We start from the raw sequence: 18,977 nt of genomic DNA, 5'->3' as shown, positions 1-18,977 counted from the left end.
TGTGCCTTCACCACTTATAGTGGCCTTCTTGCCCGAATTGGCTCTGGTGGAAATCATTTTTTCACCTGCATTTTATGAATCACAAGTAAGCACATAACTTCGTTATGAAAGTAACTAGAAAATAGTATTCTATTAAGCTCTAAGAGTGTTCTATTCTACTATGACAAAAGAGTGTTGACACCATAAAGCTAGCTATTAAGAGTGTTCTATTAACCTTTACAACTGTTCCATTATGGCATAAAACTGTTATAAACCAAAAAATTGATAGCAGTGTTCTATTATGCTTTATAATAGACATAAAAGAGTAAGATTGCAATGTATACATATTCGCAAGTGTAAACTTGATAAAACTGTTCTATTAAGCTATAAGAGTGTTCTATTCTACTATGAGAAAGGAGTGTTGACACCATAAAGCTAGCTATTAAGAGTGTTCTATTAACCTTTATAACTGTTCTATTATGGTATAAAAGTGTTTTATTCTACTATGACAAAAGAGTGTTGAAAACCATAAAGCTCATAGAGTGTTCTTTTAAACTTTACAACTGTTCTATTATACCATAAAAGTGTTCTATTCTACTATGACAAAAGAGTGTTGACACCATAAAGCTGCCTATTAAGAGTGATCTATTAACCTTTACAATTATTCGATTATGGTATAAAACTGTTCTAAACCAAAAAATTGATAGCAGTGTTCTATTACACTTTATAATAGACNTTTTTCTACTTCATATCTGAATTCTTTGAACTTTTCAAAAATTCCAGACTTGTGTTTCACAAAATACACATACGCATACCGTGAATAATCATCGGTAAATGTTATGAAGTAGAGATAACCTTCCCTAGCATGCACATTAAATGGCCCACACACATCAGTGTGTATCAAGGAAAGTATCTCAGTGGCCCTTTCCCCTTGTCCTACAAAGGGTAATTTAGTCAATTTTTCTTGAAGACAAGATTAACAAACTGGATAAGACTCTGAAGTCAATGGGCTGAGAAGCCTATCTTTATCCAATTTATTGATCGGGAGCATTTAGGAATTAACCACCAATGACACATGTCTCAAATTCTCAACTCTTGAGAATATATGTCATCATCTTATTAATTCCTTGGACGATTCATGGACACATACACAACATGAATGGAAATAATAACCCAAATTTATTCATAAAACTTTAAAGTCATATATAAATTTATGTCCTAGAAAGAATACATGTGTCAGCCTGGTTGGCTTCTAGGGCATACATCTAACACTTTTAACCTTTACAACTGTTCTATTATGGCATAAAAATGTTCTATTCTACTATGACAAAAGAGTATTGAAAATCATAAAGCTAACTATTAAGAGTGTTCTATTAACATTTACAACTGTTCTATTATGGCATAAAACTGTTCTGAACCAAAAAAATGATAGCAGTTTTTTATTAAGCTTTATAATAGATATAAAAGAGTAAGATTACAAAGTATACATGTTCGCAAGTGTAAGATTAATAAAACTATTCTTTTAAGCTCTAAGAGTGTTCTATTCTATTATGACAAAAGAGTGTTGATAACCATAAAGCTAGCTATCATTTTTTTGGTTCAACCTTTACAACTGTTCTATTATGGCATAAAAATACTTTATTCTATTATGACAAAAGAGTGTTGAGAACCCTAAAGCTAATAGAGTGTTCTTTTAACCTTTACTACTGTTCTATTATGGCATAAAAGTGTTCTATTCTATTATGACAAAAGATTGTTCACAACCATAAAGCTATTAAGAATGTTCTATTCACCTTTACAACTGTTCTATTAAGTCTTAAGAGTGTTCTATTTTACTATGACAAAGGAGTGTTGACAATCATAAAGCTAGCTATTAAGAGTGTTCTATTTAACCTTTACAACTGTTCTATTATAGCATAAAACTGTTATAAAACCTATAACTGATAGCACACTTCTATTAAGCTTTAAGAATATTTTATTAAGTCATAAGAGGGGTAAGATTGGAATACATACATGTTCGCAACTGCAAATCTGATAAAAGTGTTCTATTAAGCCTTAAGAGTGTTCTATTCTACTGTGACAAAGGAGTGTTGACAATCATAAAGCTAGCTATTAAGAGTGTTCTATTTAACCTTTACAACTGTTCTATTATGGTATAAAACTGTTAAAAAGCCTACAACTGATAGCAGTGTTTTGTGAAGCTTTAAGAATGTTCTATTAAGTCATAAGAGAGTAAGATTACAAATGCATACATGTTCGCAACTATAAACCTGATAAAAGTATTCTATTAATTCATAGAAGTGTTCTACTATGACAAAAGAGTGTTTACAACCATAAAGCTAATAATAGTGTTCTATTAAGCTGTAAAGTGTTCTTTTATGCCATAAGAGTGTCAGATTATCAAGCATATATGTTCGCAAACACAAATTCTATAAAAGTGGTCTACTAAGAGTGTTCTTATAAGCTCTAAGACTAAACCCTTTATGGCATAAGAGTAACAGATTGTAATGCATACATAATTCTAGCCAACAATACATATATGAATACAAACAAATTAATTTTCAATACAAGTATACAAGTATGAATAAGAGAATATACTAGTAACCCCAAACATGTTTTTTATACCTTTATATATACTAGTAACCCTAAAGATGTTTTCTATCATAAACTAAGAAAAATTTATAAAATGCATGAAATATATGTGTGTTACTTTGGCTAAAATCATAAATGCTTTATTTTTACAAATGCAACAAATAATGTAATATACCAGCTGAGTAAACCCTAAATAAAATGAATCAGCTAGTCAGTGAGGAAATCCGCAGCACGCACAGAAGAACCCTAACTGCAACCCTAAACCCTCAAAATATAAATTCTATATTAAATTTAAAATTAGAAATAAAAGATTATAGAAATTCAAAAATATCTCCTGTTTGAGTAGAATCCTCTGTTCGGTTGTGGCCGAATTAGCTCCGAAATCGTTCCCAATTTCGGACACCTAGGACTGAAAGAATGCGTCACAGGTACTAGGATGGACAGTGGAGCAGTTGAGACGCGACCTCCTACCAATGGAGAGTGGCGAGGATGAGAGGCACCTTCGAGACGGCTTGGGACAGGAGCTTCTATCGACCGCCTTCCCTGCCGAACACCGCCCGATGGACTGATCTGCGAGCGAGCGAGCGAGCAAGCGAGAGAGAGAAAGAGAGAGATGAGAGCGAGAGGAAGAAAACTATGCGGGAGAGAGTGGCGAGAGGTGTGCGGGAAAGAGCGAGAAACAGAGAGAGAGCGAGAGAGAGAGATGGTGGAGAGACCGAGAGAGCGAGAGAGAGAGAAGGCGACAGCTGTGGGTGTACTAGTAGGTGAAAAAATAAAAGAGGGTGAGTTTAAAACCTACTGTGCTAGTGGGTTAATATCAGCCGTTGGATTTGATAGTTGTAGAATATACATCTTTATATAGGAGTACAGGTAGACTTTTCCAAGGAATAATGGGTTAATTGCACTATCTGTCCCTAATCTTTATCATGGTATATATACAGTTCAGTTCCTAATATTTTTTTTTGCTGCTATTAGATTCCTTTAATCTATATTGTTTTAGTTAGATCCCAACTATTCAAATTTTCATTAATTTAGCTCACTTCAATTCCAATAAAGCCCTATATAACTACTCATATAACGTACGTACGCACCGATTTTGCGAGTTTTCAAAAGAGTTTAATGGCGCATAAGTAGTGTTGTAAAATATTTGATCCGTTTTCTAATTAATTTAAAATAATTCAAAAATAAATTAGTAAATAAATAAATATCTATATACGTATATAATAAGATTATGCAAGAAATAAATTAAAATCGGGCTGGCTTGGAATGAGGCATGCACGAAGCACTGTCCTAGAGACAGAATTGCCCCTCCACGGCGGTTCGCTCTAGCGATACAACTCCCTCGGAATTCCCGAATCTCCTCCGTCGGCGCGGCTTCAGAGAAGTGCTAATTAAGTCTATTCCAGCTTTAGGGATCTCATGCAGTTAGAAAACAACTTAGAAAAGAGGATCAAAGTAATTAATTTCTCAAAAATTGTAGTACTGATTATGAAGGTTCCGTTCTTTCTCTCTCAGACTCTTTCTCTTGTCCCATACATATGTGGTTCAAAAGAGAATTTGGTAAGGACCAAATATTAATGATCACAATTAGTGATCACTACGAAAGCGTGAATCAAGGAGAATTACATCTCCTTGATTTAAGCTACTGTCACCAAATTAATTGTCCAAAAAAATTTTCATATAGAATAAGATTTCAAATTATGAAATAATACCAAATATATTAAAATAAATTAAGGATTAATAAAATTATCTTATAAGATGAAAATTTTAAATTACAAATTAATACTAAATCTAACACCTAGTTCAGCACCAAGGATGCTAAATGCTCGATCGAGAAGAAATTAATAGTACGTGTTGCGTGCGAGGTAGAGATGTTCGAGCTTAGCNTTTTACAAATGCAACAAATAATGTAATATACCAGCTGAGTAATCCCTAAATAAAATGAATCAGCTAGTCGGTGAGCAAATCCGCAGCACGCAAAGAAGAACCCTAGCTGCAACCCTAAACCCTCAAAATATAAATTCTATATTAAATTTAAAATTAGAAATAAAAGATTATAGAAATTCAAAAATATCCCCTGTTTGAGTAGAATCCTCTGTTCGGTTGTGGCCGAATTAGCTCCGAAATCGTTCCCAATTTCGGATGCTCACGACTGAAGGAATGCGTCACAGGTACTGGGATGGACAGGGAAGCAGTTGAGAGGCGACCTCCTACCAATGGAGAAAGGCGAGACCGAGAGACACCTTCGAGACGACTTCGGACACCAGATGTGTGGAACGAGCGCTGCCGAACTTCTGCCCGATGGAGTGGAGTGCCCTGCGAGCGAGAGCGAGAGAAAGAGAAAGGGGAGAGCGCGAGATGACGAGAGTGGTGACGAGAGAGGCGCGAGATCAAGAGAGAGGCGAGGGAGCGAGCGGGACCGAGGGAGCGAGCGGGACCGAGAAGGAGGTGTAGGGGAGAGAGAGAGAAAGAGATGTGTAGTAGGGTTTAGCTTTAGGAAGAAAAAATAAAAAGGGGAGTGAAGTTAGCTGCTACTGTGCTAGTGATCTAATAATAGCCGTTGGATCATACGGGTGTAGGATATACACCTTCCTATAGAAGTACAGGTAGACTTTTCCTCATAAAAAAGCCCCCATCTCCCACTGCCAATTCGTGAATCCCCAATACCTAAAATCGTATTAATTCATTAATTAATAGAAGATCCGGTGACCAAACCCTCGATCCGTTACCAAAAACCTCTCTTTTTCTTCGTCTCCTTTCTCTATATTCCCTGCAGAGATCGGGGATCGAACCCGATCTCTCCTCTCCTCCCCTTCCTCCTCTTCTTCTCTAATGGCACCTCGCTCCCTCTTCTTCCTCTTCCTCCTCGTCGTTATCATCCCTATCCATGGCTTTGGAGCTTCGTTTAGGCCTCCGGGGCGATCCATTCTCCGATCGCTCGGCGACAGCGACGCCCCCGACGTCGCCGTGGACCTCAACGCCACCACCTTCGACGCCGCCCTGAAGGGCTCCCCCGCCACCTTCGCCGTTGTCGAGTTCTTCGCTCACTGGTCGGATTCTTGTTTCCCTCTCTGAATTCGACTCGAAGTTTGAATTTTTGTACCGAGAGTTGATGCTTTCTTGGTTTTGTGATTCCTTTCAGTTGTGTTGTTCAGTAGTGGGTGATTCTAATTAATGATATCTGTGTGTTCATGTTTTGCTCATATAGAAGTTGTCCTCTTTTGAGTTTAATATTACGAACTGGAGATGGGTTTGGAGGAGAAAGCTGCTTTTGAGATCATTTTCATGTGTTATCCGATTTTCTCTTCTTTTTGTTCCTTTTTCTTTTGTTTGTAAATGCTGATCTGTTTGTGCTGCTCGACCTGTAACATGTGTTTTTCAGATGTTATCAATTAAAATCAAATTGTTTCGTAAATGTCATCTATGCTAATCTAGCGGGTGCTTGTTAATTTGTAACTGTTCCCACCACAGTAGCAACTTTGATGAACTGGACTTTGCTGCGCAAAGATGTAATTTCACTCTGTATGTGAACTGAATATCCCATTTATCAAGGGTACCTTGCGGGTCCTGTTGTGTGGTCTCAGGGAGAGCTAGAGTTCGATGTGCTCACCAAACGATGGATGTTCTGAGTTTTGCGTACTTAGCACTTCGACTGCAAAGTTTGACATTCTTGCCAAACTCTTAGGTTTTCAGAGTAATTCCTTCTTATCTGTTTCTCTTCTGGGGAAAACTCTTCATCATTTTGGTAGTTTCTAGAGGAGATCATTGGTTGAGACCAACTAGAGGAGATCATTGGTTGATAGCAACTAGACGAGATCATTGATTGAAGAGCAACCATTTCTGTGATGAAATCATGAAAACAATGTCACATTCTTTCAGTGTCATTCATGTACTCAAGTTGATTCTCATCTTTCTAGGATTACGAGCTTAGTAGGATTGTCCATTAATAAAAAGAGCACCTGCCGATGGAAATCCCACAGTTATTTCTAATGAACAGTCAAAGTGGATGGTTCTATTTTTCTATCTTGCTAACTTGCTCTAGGGAACCAATGTTGTAAGAATTGAGAAAAGTGGATGGTTCTATTTTTCTATCTTGCTAACTTTCTCTAGGGAACCAATGTTGAAAGAATTGAGACTTACTAGTAAGGAAATAAAACTGGAAATCAGTTTTGACTTTTGAGTGATCACATCTGGGTCTTTAGGTTGGCAGGAGCTCTTTTTATTTGTTGTTTGGTTACATTCAAGTGGTTTGATCTTCTAATATAATTTTAACCAAAATGATTAGGGAAAGTTAAGATGATGTTGACCCATTACATTTGTTTCTGCCACCTTTGATAGTAGTGCTTGTTATATAAATCTACTTCAGCCAAAATGAAACATCTTATTGTGGTGAATGGTCTTATATTGTAGATTTGATATTTAACTGTAGGATTGGATGGAGCATAACTATTAAGATACTTTGATTTCGACATATGAACTGTATAAATTATGAGTTGTCCAAGCTAATTAAGAATGAATTTCCGGTAATACTAGGAATATTTTATAGTTGGTTATGCTTTAGATCTCAAGCTATTATCTTGAATTGTTTTATGAATTTCTGGAATATATTAATGTTGTTAAGCATTTTAGAATGCCGGATCTGATTATATGACTTTTTTCCCCTTCGGAAAAGTCATATTTGAATATTTTATAATTCCGGTATCGTTTATGTGCACCATTTTATAACTCTTTGCTAGCATTCTTTGTTTTGTCTCTTTCCATTTGTATATGCTGATTGAATGTTGCTTGGTTGCTATTCTGATTCCACAGGTGTCCTGCTTGCAGAAATTACAAGGTATATGAGCTTCCTATGTCGAATTACTATCTCGAAATCTTTCCATTGCTGGCCTTAATAATTTATTAAGAAACATTATGCAGCCTCATTATGAAAAGGTTGCAAGGCTTTTTAATGGACCAGAAGCTGTGCATCCTGGGATTGTATTCATGGCTCGGGTTGACTGTGCAATGAAGGTATTGTAGCTCTAGTATGGTTTCTTCCTTTCTTTTTTCCTTTTGTATCTAATTAAGTCGCGATAGGACATCTGTTAATATCTGTTTTGCATATAATGTGTCCTTAAATGTAAAAGTACTTTTAGCTCTCTTTTGCGATTTTATGGCTTTGAAATATGTGACACAAATATGAATTTATAGTGCAATTTTTTTTTTTCAAAATTAACCTAAGTCTCTTTCTCTGTGTTATTACTTTTTGGTTTTTGAAGGTCAAATAATCAGCTTGAATGAGCCACTTGATTGACTTCTCTATTCCTGTTATAGTTGGTTAGCTTGCAAATTTATCTTTTCTAGAAAAAGAAACAAGCATAAAGTTATTGCTAATTTTTTCTTATTTCTTTCTTGCCAGACAAATCCTTTAGATGTCTAGACTGCAGATGACCTCCCATCTGCTGGCATACTGAATTGTACATATTTTTAGTTTTAAAAAGCATTATGTTAGCATAATCAGACAAGGCCTAGATATTTCAATAGTTTTAGGAGACAATTAGTTATTTTATATAGAAAGTAATTTTTTTTTTCCCTTGGAGAAATGATTACTTTGGAGACTATCAACCAATGTTAGGATTAAAGTCAATGGTGGAGTCATTGAAGTGTTAACTAGTGTTAGATTTCCACTTTCTTTAAATTCAAGCTAAGTCGCAATATCTGCTGATCATCCCAATTAAAAGATAGAGATAGGCACATCTTCTCTGAAACCTAAATACTCTAATCGAACATGAAACTGATACTGCTATAAAGCTCCATGATTATTTGCATGTCAACATCTCTTCATTTTGAGACTACAAAATTTCTTTTCATCAGTATCTGCATAACCTATCTTTTTGGCACTATTTGAACCTGTGGAGTTTACTTGAACATTTAGAATTTGGTTCAAGTATTATAAATATCCCTAGACAGTTACGGTTTAGGTTGTTAGGACTTAGGATTTATACCTAGTATGATAGAATTTTTGTCATGTCTAACCATGAATGTTTTGTCTTTTTGGGCCGACAGGGTTTTAATTTGTAGAATGGTCTTTGCACTTTGATACAGTGTGAAGCTGAGTTGTCTTTTATTTATTTTTGTTCATTTGGTTTTTAATTTTTGCTTAAGAATTTTGGGCTTAATTTTGGTTTTTGTGTTGTTTTATTTGGTTTGTGGTGTGCTGTCCTGATAAGTGATGTTCTATAATAGCTTTGTATTTGTGTTAATTGGGATATTTAATTATTCTATGGTAGGCATGTCAACTTTTGAGGGGATTGATTGATGGGTACAACAATATGCTATGTGACCATCAAGATGATTCCATGAACCTCATTGTCAAATTGTTTCTTTTGATTTTTATAGTTTATCCTGCAATCAGCATACCATTGTGTTTTAAAAATCTCTGCTTATGGTGTGGTATTCTGATGAGTTGCATAACACATATTCCTAGATTATGTTCAGTACACGATTGAATTAGTGATTGGTGTTGAATTTCAGTGATGCCAGCTTTAGAATTTGCCTTTAATTTAGTCCTGTATAACAGATAAGTTCTTCATTCATGTGGAGTGTTACACATTGTGACAGCTTTTCTGTTGCTTTTAACTGTTTGACAGCACAGGTGAATACAAATCTTTGTGATAGATTTTCTGTTAGCCATTATCCTATGTTACTATGGGGCCCTCCATCAAAATTTGTGTCTAGTCGGTGGGATCCTAAGCAAGAGAAAAGTGAGATACAGTCGATTGATGATGGAAGGACAGCAGAACGTTTGCTTAATTGGATAAATAAGCGTATGGGCAGGCATGTTCTTCCAATTTCTGCTTGAATTAGACATGAGTGCTCTTCATTGTCATTGGTGTCTTTTATTGTGACATTTTTTGGGTAGTATGTTTCACTTTTTATAATTGTTGAATTCGTTAGATGCCTTAAACTTAGCTCATAAAAACTGACCCACTTAAGTGGATAGATAAGCATATGGTCAGGCATGTTCTTCCACTTTAAGAAACACTTTCTACTTGAATTAAACAAAGTATAATAAGTGGTCTTCAATGGCATTAATTTCTTTTATCTTGTTGACATTTTTTGGACAATTATTTTTTGCTTTTATAATTGTTGAATTTGTTAGATGTTCTAAATTTAACTGATAAAACATAAAACCCATTTGGAATGCATTTCTTGCTGTAGTCACTAGTTGAAAGTTGACACCTGTTTGGCGATTTTATTTCACTTTTACAGTTGTTGAATTAGTTAGATGTTCTAAATTTATTGGTAAAAAGTTACTCAGAATGCAATTCCTGTCGTAGTCATTAATTATAATATACTAGCTGTTATTGTTATTTCCGTATCTTAATTGTCTACTTCGTCTGATATATATCCCTTCAATTTTCTCTAGATTTGATCGGATTTTTGGTGAAATCTAATAATACATTAGTAATTCTCAAATCTCAATCATGTCTAGTACTATCATCATTTCTATTGTTCATACTGAGAATGAAGGAGCTAGTTCTACCTATTTGGGAGCAAATCAAAAGTATATTAACAGTAAAATGAGGAGTATCTTTCCTTAGTTGTTGGCAGGAATTCTATTTCTGTTTGAAACTGCAATGTTAATATTTTTAGACTAGAATGTTCGGTGGTTCTGAGATAAAAAAGAAGAAAAAAGATTAATATTAGGTTTCTTTTATTGATCAATAAATGACTTGACCCTGAAAAATTATTGCAAGATTCATAAAGTAGGTTATATTTATTATAAGCGTTTTCTTTGCTAATTGCTGCATGTTGCCATTTGGGGCAATCAAAATGTCCAGATATTCAAGCTTACAACAATATGAGCGCATTCATAATAACTAGCAACATGATATTAACAGTATTTAAAAGACAAATTAGTACTATATTCTGCTGCTTATTTCTCACCTTTGCTTGTTCTTTTTTGTAACTTTTTATATTTGTGTCAACTAGGCAATTGTATTGTCAATTCTCAGATGCTTTCATCTTTGATTTTCGTGCTACCATAGTTTACTTCCAAATAATGCCTACTTTTAGTTAATTTGTTTGTGTTTATGAATATTCCAGTTCATTCAGTTTGGATGATGAAAAGTTTGAGAATGAAAATACACTTCCACGAAATGCTTCTGATCCTGAACAGGTTTATCCAAATGTTCATAAATCACTAGATTTATGTGTTATTCTCATACTATCGATTCTATCTAGTAGTTCACTGTATTTTGTGAACATACTGACTAACATTGTTCAGTCCTATCTAATTCATTAGATTGCTCGAGCTATCTATGATGTTGAGGAAGCAACAGCCAATGCATTTGAAATAATATTGGACCACAAGGTTTTGCTCATTTCTCCTAATTCTATCTAGAAATCTAGCAAGACTTAGAATTCTAATGTATTATTGTCTTATCATGTACAGATGATCAAGCCAGATACTCGAGCCCCACTTATAAAGTTCTTGCAGCTTTTAGTGGCTCATCATCCTTCTAAAAGGTTGGACATCTTATTTTCTTATGAATGTAAGAGATGTAGCGCGTCTTTTTACTTATTAATTTGTTATGGTATTAGGTGTCGTAAGGGCAGTGCTGAGATACTGATAAACTTTGATGATCTGTGGCCTTCAAACCCTTTTTTGGCCAGTTCAGAGGAGGTCATTAGATTGCAGGAAGGAGATGCCGCAAAGAACTATTGGATTTGTGGCAAAGAAGTTCCTCGTGGATATTGGGTAGTTAACCTCCATTATACTTTGATTAAAATGATTACTCCAAAAAATTTCTTCTATTCTGTACTCTGTATTCGATTTGCCCTGATTTGTTGCTCTGATTACATAAAAAATACTCTAAAAAAGGGAAATAGCTGTACCTAATTGTGGGTGAATATTTTGTAATCTTTACGAATGGTTGGCTTACGATCTTTGACTCCAATTGTATTTCACACTATAATTAAGCCTTTTCAATTTATTTATATATGTAACATGAAGCATTACTTACCTATAGAAAATTTATGAAAAACTGCTCTAATGTTGCAATGCCTGCAGATTCGCTTGCTTTACTGCCATAGTAGCTTTGTCGAGGGTATAACATCTATCATTACAACTAAGGTCTATTTTTTAAAAAACGTTTCCTGCTTTTTTTTCTCTTAAGGTAGAATCTGTTTAGAAGAGTATAGCTGTGATATAGCATGCTGTGAACATGCATAATTTAGTGGACAATCAATAGAAGTGTTGTCAGAAAGTCTTTATCTAATTGTTTGTGTCAAAAAGGTTGTGTTTTCCAATTTGCTGATGGTAGTATATCCTGCTATTTTTAATTGTGCTTGAAGGTCTTTCTTTTTATTCATTGTAAGCTTACACATATAGTCGATTGTACTTTATTGTTGATCCTGCTTATCCATGGCATGAAGGATTCCATTCGTGTGCTTTTTTCCTTTGTTCCCTTTGAATTAAACTTCAGCTGGTCAACAGTTGTAAACCTAGATCTTGTTTCTCATGTTACATATTTGAACATCATGCCAGTTCCTTCTTGTTGCATACTGGTTGATCTGATCAAGTTTTTATCGATTGTTGTGATTGTTTGTAAGATATATATTTTGGTTTTTCTAAGTGAGTATGCCATCAAATCATTTTACTTTCAAAGAATCATAATGTCCAGCTGATTTCTTTTTTTCCCACTAAATGCTGTCCAAGACATTACTACACGTTATGCTTTTCCAATTCCCTTCCTAAAGTATCAGGAATGAAGGATATCTGTGTGCTTATAGTAGTTCTACAAACTTCTGCTCTAACTGTTTCTTCTTTGGAGGTGCCTTATTTCTATATTCTTGTGTGTCTCCTGTAGGTTCTTGTTGTCGTTCAAGCTCAATGTGATTTAAGTTCTTGTTTGTCTATCATTATGTCAACTGTTTACTTTGAAAATTCAGTTGTAAATTAGCCTCTGTAGTTATCTTAGTAATATTCCTTTACTTCAGATTGTCTGATTTATTTTTGGGTTCATTTCTTTTTTGGAGTCATGCTTGTCTGTCCTCTCAACTCATATGTTTTAATCTGCTCACTCTGCCTGTTACGCCTTAATCGTTTATGAGTTCAATTTTAAGTACAGACATCTTAATCGTTTGTGAATTCTATTTTAAGTTCCCTCTGAACTTTGCCAGCTGTAGTTATTTTTGTATGTTGAATGCGCAATTGCTCAAGATATTGCTCTTCTAATTGGTATAAGGTGATAAATTGTTTTGCATCCTTCATTCATGTAAACATTTACCATAGCAGCTCATCTCGTCTATTGTTTGTAGCTAGCCATACAATATTGAAATAAACACCAATATCATATATTAGGTTGATCTAGAAATTACTGGTTTAACTACTCAAATTACAACTTTTATCATTTATACTATACCATCTTGCAGATATTTTGCCGGGGGAGCAAGAACGAGACTAGAGGTTTTAGGTAATCAATTGTTAACTACCTTTATGTTCGATTTCAATTGTTCTGAGTTTTTCTTTTTTTCTTTTTTCCTCGATTTCTCTCTATTTGGGTACATATGTTTGTTGATCTATCACCTGGCTGAGCTAAGGGCAAAGGAAGTCATTTGTCATAGGTTATTGCTGCAGAATTGAGTTTTTGAAAAACTAGATTACATTTAGTGGACTTTTATTTCCATCTCATAAACCGTATGTCTCTTAGTACTCTATAAGGGGTGTGGGTCATAAATAAACTAGATTGCCGAGATGTGGGTGGTATGTTGGAGAACTGATTGAAGAATGAACTAGACTTCCGAGATAGTAGGTTAGGGCTCATATTTGTCTTGTAGGGTGACCTTTTTCCTTGAATAGAGGGAAAAAGGGGAACCTCATCCCCTTAAAGAGATGGGACTTTCCTCAAAAGTGCAACTAATCTCTGATTTAGTTGGTAGGTACCCATATCCTGTGGCAATGTGCCACTGGTTTAAATTTTGGATGAAGCTTGAATAGGATGCATTGCATGGATTGCCTATGGGCTTGATAAAAAATTGGGAAAAAAGTAAAGAATTTACAGTCAAGAAAATTTCAACAAGATGAATAAGCAGGTAGTTGCTCTTAGTATGTTAGATGCATAAAATAGTTTCAAGTTCTTCATAGTTTGATTGTTCGTTTGACTGGATGTAAAAAGTTGAGAGGATATTTTGGTTTTGCTTAAATTTTGTGAGACTGATGATGCAAAGATTCAGGCATGAGCACATTATTTCATTTCTCTCTAAGGCTGCCAAATTTGAAATGTTTGAACTTTGAAGTTGATGAGAAGTAGTGAGGCAGTAAAAGATATATGCTATGGGATTTTTGTTGACTTGGTGATATCTTATAGTGCTTCTATACAATAACTAATGTGGGCACTTGAAAGAGATGGCTTTATTGTTTGAACAGAAAAGTTGTTACCGATTGCAAGTATAATGCAGCAATTAGTTGCTGAAAAATCGAAGGAGACAATGAAATCTCTTTCATGAATAATGATAGGGTTGCACTTTGGAAATTTGGTTGATGCTTACGCAAATTCTTTGAGTAAAATTAGAGAATATCCTAAGGCTGCGTTTGGTTCGGGTATAAGTAAGAACTGCTTGTTCCAGGGATAGGTACAAGTTCAGGTATTAGCAGGAACTAGACCAATTTAGCATTTGGATGAAAATTGAGTTGTTCCTAGGAATAAGGTAAATAGCGTTTGGATGGTTAAATTGGAACAAGAGGAATAAAAGTTATAATTTGAAATTAAAATTATATTATCCAATTAATTAACATCAAAATATTACTAAAAAATAAATAATAAATAAATTATTAATAAATTAATTATTAGTATTAATAATTATAAATAATTAATTATAAATAATAATAATTATTAATAATTACTAATAATTATTTATAAGTAATAAATTAATTAATAATAATTATCTAATTATTAATAATTAATTATAAATCATTATTAATAAATAATAATAATTATTTAATTATTAATTATTAATAATAAATTACTAATAATATCGATTATCTAATTAATAAGAATAATTATTTTATTATTAATTATTAATTAAATAATAATATTAATAATTAATTATAAGTAATAAATTAATTAATAATAATTATCTAATTATTAATAATTAATTATAAATAATAAATTAATAATAATATCGATTATGTATTTCTTAAGAATAATAATTATTAATAATTATTATTTAATTAATAATTATTAATAAATAATAATTATTAAATTATTTATTATTGTTATCTAATTATAAATAATTAATTATAATTAATTAATTAATTATTTATTTTATTATTTAAGTAATAGATAATGATTTAAATATATTAATTAGATTAATTAATAATTTACTATCATTAAAATTTAAATTTAGACTTTAATTAACCTTGTTCTCATCCGGAAATAAGCTTGTTCTAGGAAAAAGGTGGAACAGAAGTTCCAGCTAGTTCCAGCCTTACACCAACTAGTTCCAGAAACCCGGGAACTGTTGTTCTCGGTTACCAAACGCTGCGTTTGGGAACAAAGGGGGGAACAAGGGCTTATTCTCCCCCTTGTTCCCGAACCAAACGCTACCTAAATAAACAAGACAAGATGCAGTTGAGACTTCATTGGTATTCAAGAAATATGTCCTCATTATTAGTCTAATGTGCATTCACATTATAGATATGTTCATCCATTAGGTAGATATGTGTTTTCCACATTCAATAGCTACCTTCCATAGTTCCATTACATTCTGAAAGGGCTAGTAAAAGTGTGAAAACTTCTCTATAGGAGAACCTTGGAGCAGATTATACAAATAATTTTAAGTGTCTTGGTTAAATATCTTGTAATTATGCAACTTGATATCATTTTGGGTATGAATAATCGAGTCAACTTCACTTGGCCAAGTTTGGTAATCTGGTGGCTGAAAGTACCATTTTTTGTGCTACGGAAGACCCAAAAAATTAAAAAGTGCCTACAATCTCCCCTTTTCCAATGCTCTAAAATTGCGGTTGCAACCGCCATTGGAGAAGCTTGTAAATTCAAAAGCTCTTAATATCCCCTTTTCCAATGCTTTAAAATTGCGGTTGCAACCGCCACTGGAGAAGCTTGAAGGATAGCTACATGCTTCTCCAGTAGTGCTTGCAATTACAATTTTATAGTGTAAAAGGAGGGAAGATTGAAAGATAGCCTCCACATTACCAAACTAAGCCTTATTGTGCTCATGTTGGAAAGGCTTAAATCCATGGTTTCTGTTAGTTCTTGACAATGATATTATTCTTCTGTTGAGGTGTTAGCACTTCATTTGTAGTATCATCCTGTTAGTATAGGTGCATTTCTTGTTCTAGTTACGAATTAGATGGGGGGCTTGTTGATTTTTACAAATAATGGAAATAATAACAATTCTGATTCGGTATTCTTGTTATATTTATAAGTGAAAAATGATAATAAAAGTTGGTAGTGAGAGATTTTGTGATTACTTTGTGAAGCTCCTGATATTATTTATGTGTTGATGAGAAGTATATGAGATGGATATAGGACACAAAACTACAGACTAGTTCTAGACAAATTGAAGTTAATATTCTTTCTTGCTATTCTCTAATACAGCTGCGGCCTCTGGGTCCTGTTACACTCCCTGTCTGTAAGAGTTGGAGATGGAGAGAGTCAGGCGGCTTTTACCACAATCTGCGATTTCATCCATAATTTCTTCATCTGCGAGGAATGTCGCCGACACTTCTACAATATGTGTTCACGGTACTAGGAGAAGATTAGTTTGTTAAAAAAACATTTACCTCTTACAACATTGTTTCCAAATCTTACTCTGGAAGTTTGTCCTGCAGTGTCTCAACCCATTTCAATTCAACACGTGACCTAACCCTTTGGCTATGGAGTACGCATAACAAAGTGAATGAGAGGCTAATGAAAGAAGAAAAAGCCTTGCACACTGAAGATCCTGTTTTCCCTAAAGTCATGTGGCCCACAAAACAGCTCTGCCCATCTTGTTATCATTCTTTGAGCAGGGCGAGTAGCAGCTCAATGCAAATCGACTGGAATGAGGATGAAGTGTTCCACTTCTTAGTTAATCACTACGGGAATATTCTTGTTTCCTCTCACATGGATAGTAGTGTCAATGGTAACCGAAATGACTTATCACTGGCCGATGATATCGCAGCTTCTACTAATGCAGTGGCCGTACCTATTGGAGCTGCATTGGGTATCGCTCTTGCTAGCTGTGCATTTGGGGCACTCGCATGCTTTTGGAGGGCGCAACAAAAGAACCGAAAGTACTTACACCATCTACACTCTTTAAAGAACATATGATTTGATTAGGAGGGTAATCTTCTTTATTTTTGTCTGAACAGTAAATAATTTGGTGCTTGAAGAGGTTCATACATTTTTGTTTTGTCTCTTTGATTTTCATGCAGGCAAAGAAAGACCTGGAACTAAGAGTTGGTCGCATAATTGCTCGGCAGGTGCTCTATTGACAAAAGGTGCGTAACATGGGCGGATCATCGTTGTCTGAGTCTGTTTAACTACGCCAGATTATTTAATCTTTTCTATGAAATGTACAGTCTCTTTATAGTTGCAATTTTGATTGAGTGCCAATGCCGTGAACATTTTTTCAAAAAAGAAATGTTTGAGATATAAATGTAACATTTAGAAGAATGTAAGATTCCTGTTAATATGATTCTGTTTTCCTCTTGCTCAAATGGGTAATATACGGGCTAGTTGGATTTGATGTATGCTAGGTTACATCTAGGTTACAAATAACTGTGTTGTTGAGTATTTTACTGGAAATGTGACTAGAACACTGCGATATTTTAATTGCAGAATTTTAGATATATTGAGTTTATGTGCAAGCTAGGTTCTCGTTTTTCTCTCCGAACAAAAATGTAGCTTATTTTTAAAACAAAGTGCTCAAATTTTCTGCTGTATCTGGAAATTTTTATTATTGGAACTAGAAAGTGCATATATATATGTATAAAAATGATGAGTGCATGTGTAGCAGCTGACGAATTTTTTTTTTTATTTTTATTTTTATTTTTTATTTTTTATCGTAAGAGAAAATTAAAACATCGCACTATGTCCTTTTGAATCAAAGTGTTGGTTACGAAAGTTCTTTATTGACGGTCCCCATGCATTGGGTGGGATACCTTTTTGCGTTTCCATCGGGCGCAGAGTTGCAATATTGTTCAGGGTTTTAGCATTAATTATTTTTAAAATACTTCAAATACGTTAGATCAAGTCTAACATATCTGATCGTCGATTCGAAAGTTAAATCATTTAAAATGATTTAGGAGTGCGAAGGACTTCGTGCTATTAGACTTTGTGCTATGTGCTACTAATAGGGACAAATCCTACTCTCTCTCTCTCTCTCTCTCTATATATATATATATATATATATATATATATATATATATANAAAAACGAAAAAATAAATATAAAATAAAATAAAATAAATCGGATGTATGAACTGCACGCACGCACCGCCGCCCGCCAGACCCAGCTCGTGCTCTTGCTCGTGCCATACGTGTGTTTAAACGAGAGTATAAATCTCATTTTCTCCCAAGCAACTAGTTTAAGAATAAAGCAATATATATATATATATATATACCATCAACGACGGACATGGACCTCGTCCTCGGTTGTCCACACGATACCATTGCTATTCGTGTACACAACAGTATCAATAATAATTTAGTCCAACTCTTCTACATACAAAAGGAAATAATAGACCTAATTAAGCAAAAGTTCTTGAGAAACGGTTCCTATTATTCCCGACATTATATTGTCGCTCACCAACATAATTATTCAAGAAATGAAAAGATTATTGCTTTCAAACATCCAGTTTGAGAACATTACAAGACCCAATTAATTATTTTCGCCAAAATTTCCGCTCGACTCACACTTCTAAGTCTCATCTTAAGGTTTATATTTTTACTAAGACCACTTAGAAACTTTTCCAAGGCTCTGATACTACTTTTATATGTCATGCCCTGAGACCGCTAATTGGGCTTGCTCGAGTATGTGCAACAGATCCACCGAACGGATAAGACTTTTTCTATAAAGCTGGACTGTGCGCTCTATTGGAGGGAGCTGGGAGTAGCGGACCCTCTGCTTTGATTCTGTCAGGGAGGTTGGTCCAGTACGTGGTTGCGGAGGAGGAGAGCTCGTGGCGACCTACTCTTCACCTGGATTTTGCGATAGATAACACTACTTGATCTGAAAGTACTTGGATTCGTTTTCTTGAGTTTTCTAGTCGTGTGATTTTATCAGTGAGTTATGGATGCTTTGAGGCGTGGAGGTTTCTTTACAGTTCTTTCCTTTGGATTTTCTATTTGGGGGCAAAATATTTAGAACATGTTTGGTTCCCTCTTTTTTCACTCTGGAATCGGAATTGAAATC

The 18,977-nt window shown here is 34.4% G+C and overlaps 1 protein-coding gene across 3 annotated transcripts; it reads left to right on the top strand.

The window, feature by feature from the left end:
* Positions 5,206-17,396, top strand: LOC109722297 (sulfhydryl oxidase 1-like). 3 transcript variants are annotated; one of them, XM_020250299.1, is made up of 12 exons: positions 5,206-5,621; positions 7,381-7,405; positions 7,489-7,581; positions 9,206-9,387; positions 10,660-10,732; positions 10,859-10,927; positions 11,009-11,082; positions 11,230-11,314; positions 12,991-13,031; positions 16,179-16,325; positions 16,412-16,905; positions 16,997-17,396. In XM_020250299.1, exons 1-11 carry the CDS (start codon positions 5,404-5,406, stop codon positions 16,890-16,892), a joined length of 1,488 nt encoding a protein of 495 aa, XP_020105888.1. In that variant the 5' UTR covers positions 5,206-5,403; the 3' UTR covers positions 16,893-16,905; positions 16,997-17,396. The 3 variants fall into 3 exon arrangements, with proteins under 3 accessions (XP_020105888.1, XP_020105887.1, XP_020105886.1); XM_020250298.1 differs by having other exon boundaries at positions 11,158-11,314; positions 16,412-16,855; XM_020250297.1 differs by having other exon boundaries at positions 11,158-11,314.

Source organism: Ananas comosus, linkage group 16 (genome assembly GCF_001540865.1).
Source record: "Ananas comosus cultivar F153 linkage group 16, ASM154086v1, whole genome shotgun sequence".
Taxonomy (NCBI): Eukaryota; Viridiplantae; Streptophyta; class Magnoliopsida; order Poales; family Bromeliaceae; genus Ananas; species Ananas comosus.
The sequence above is the reverse complement of the archived record's forward strand: the minus strand, read 5'-3'. Positions and strand labels throughout refer to the sequence as shown.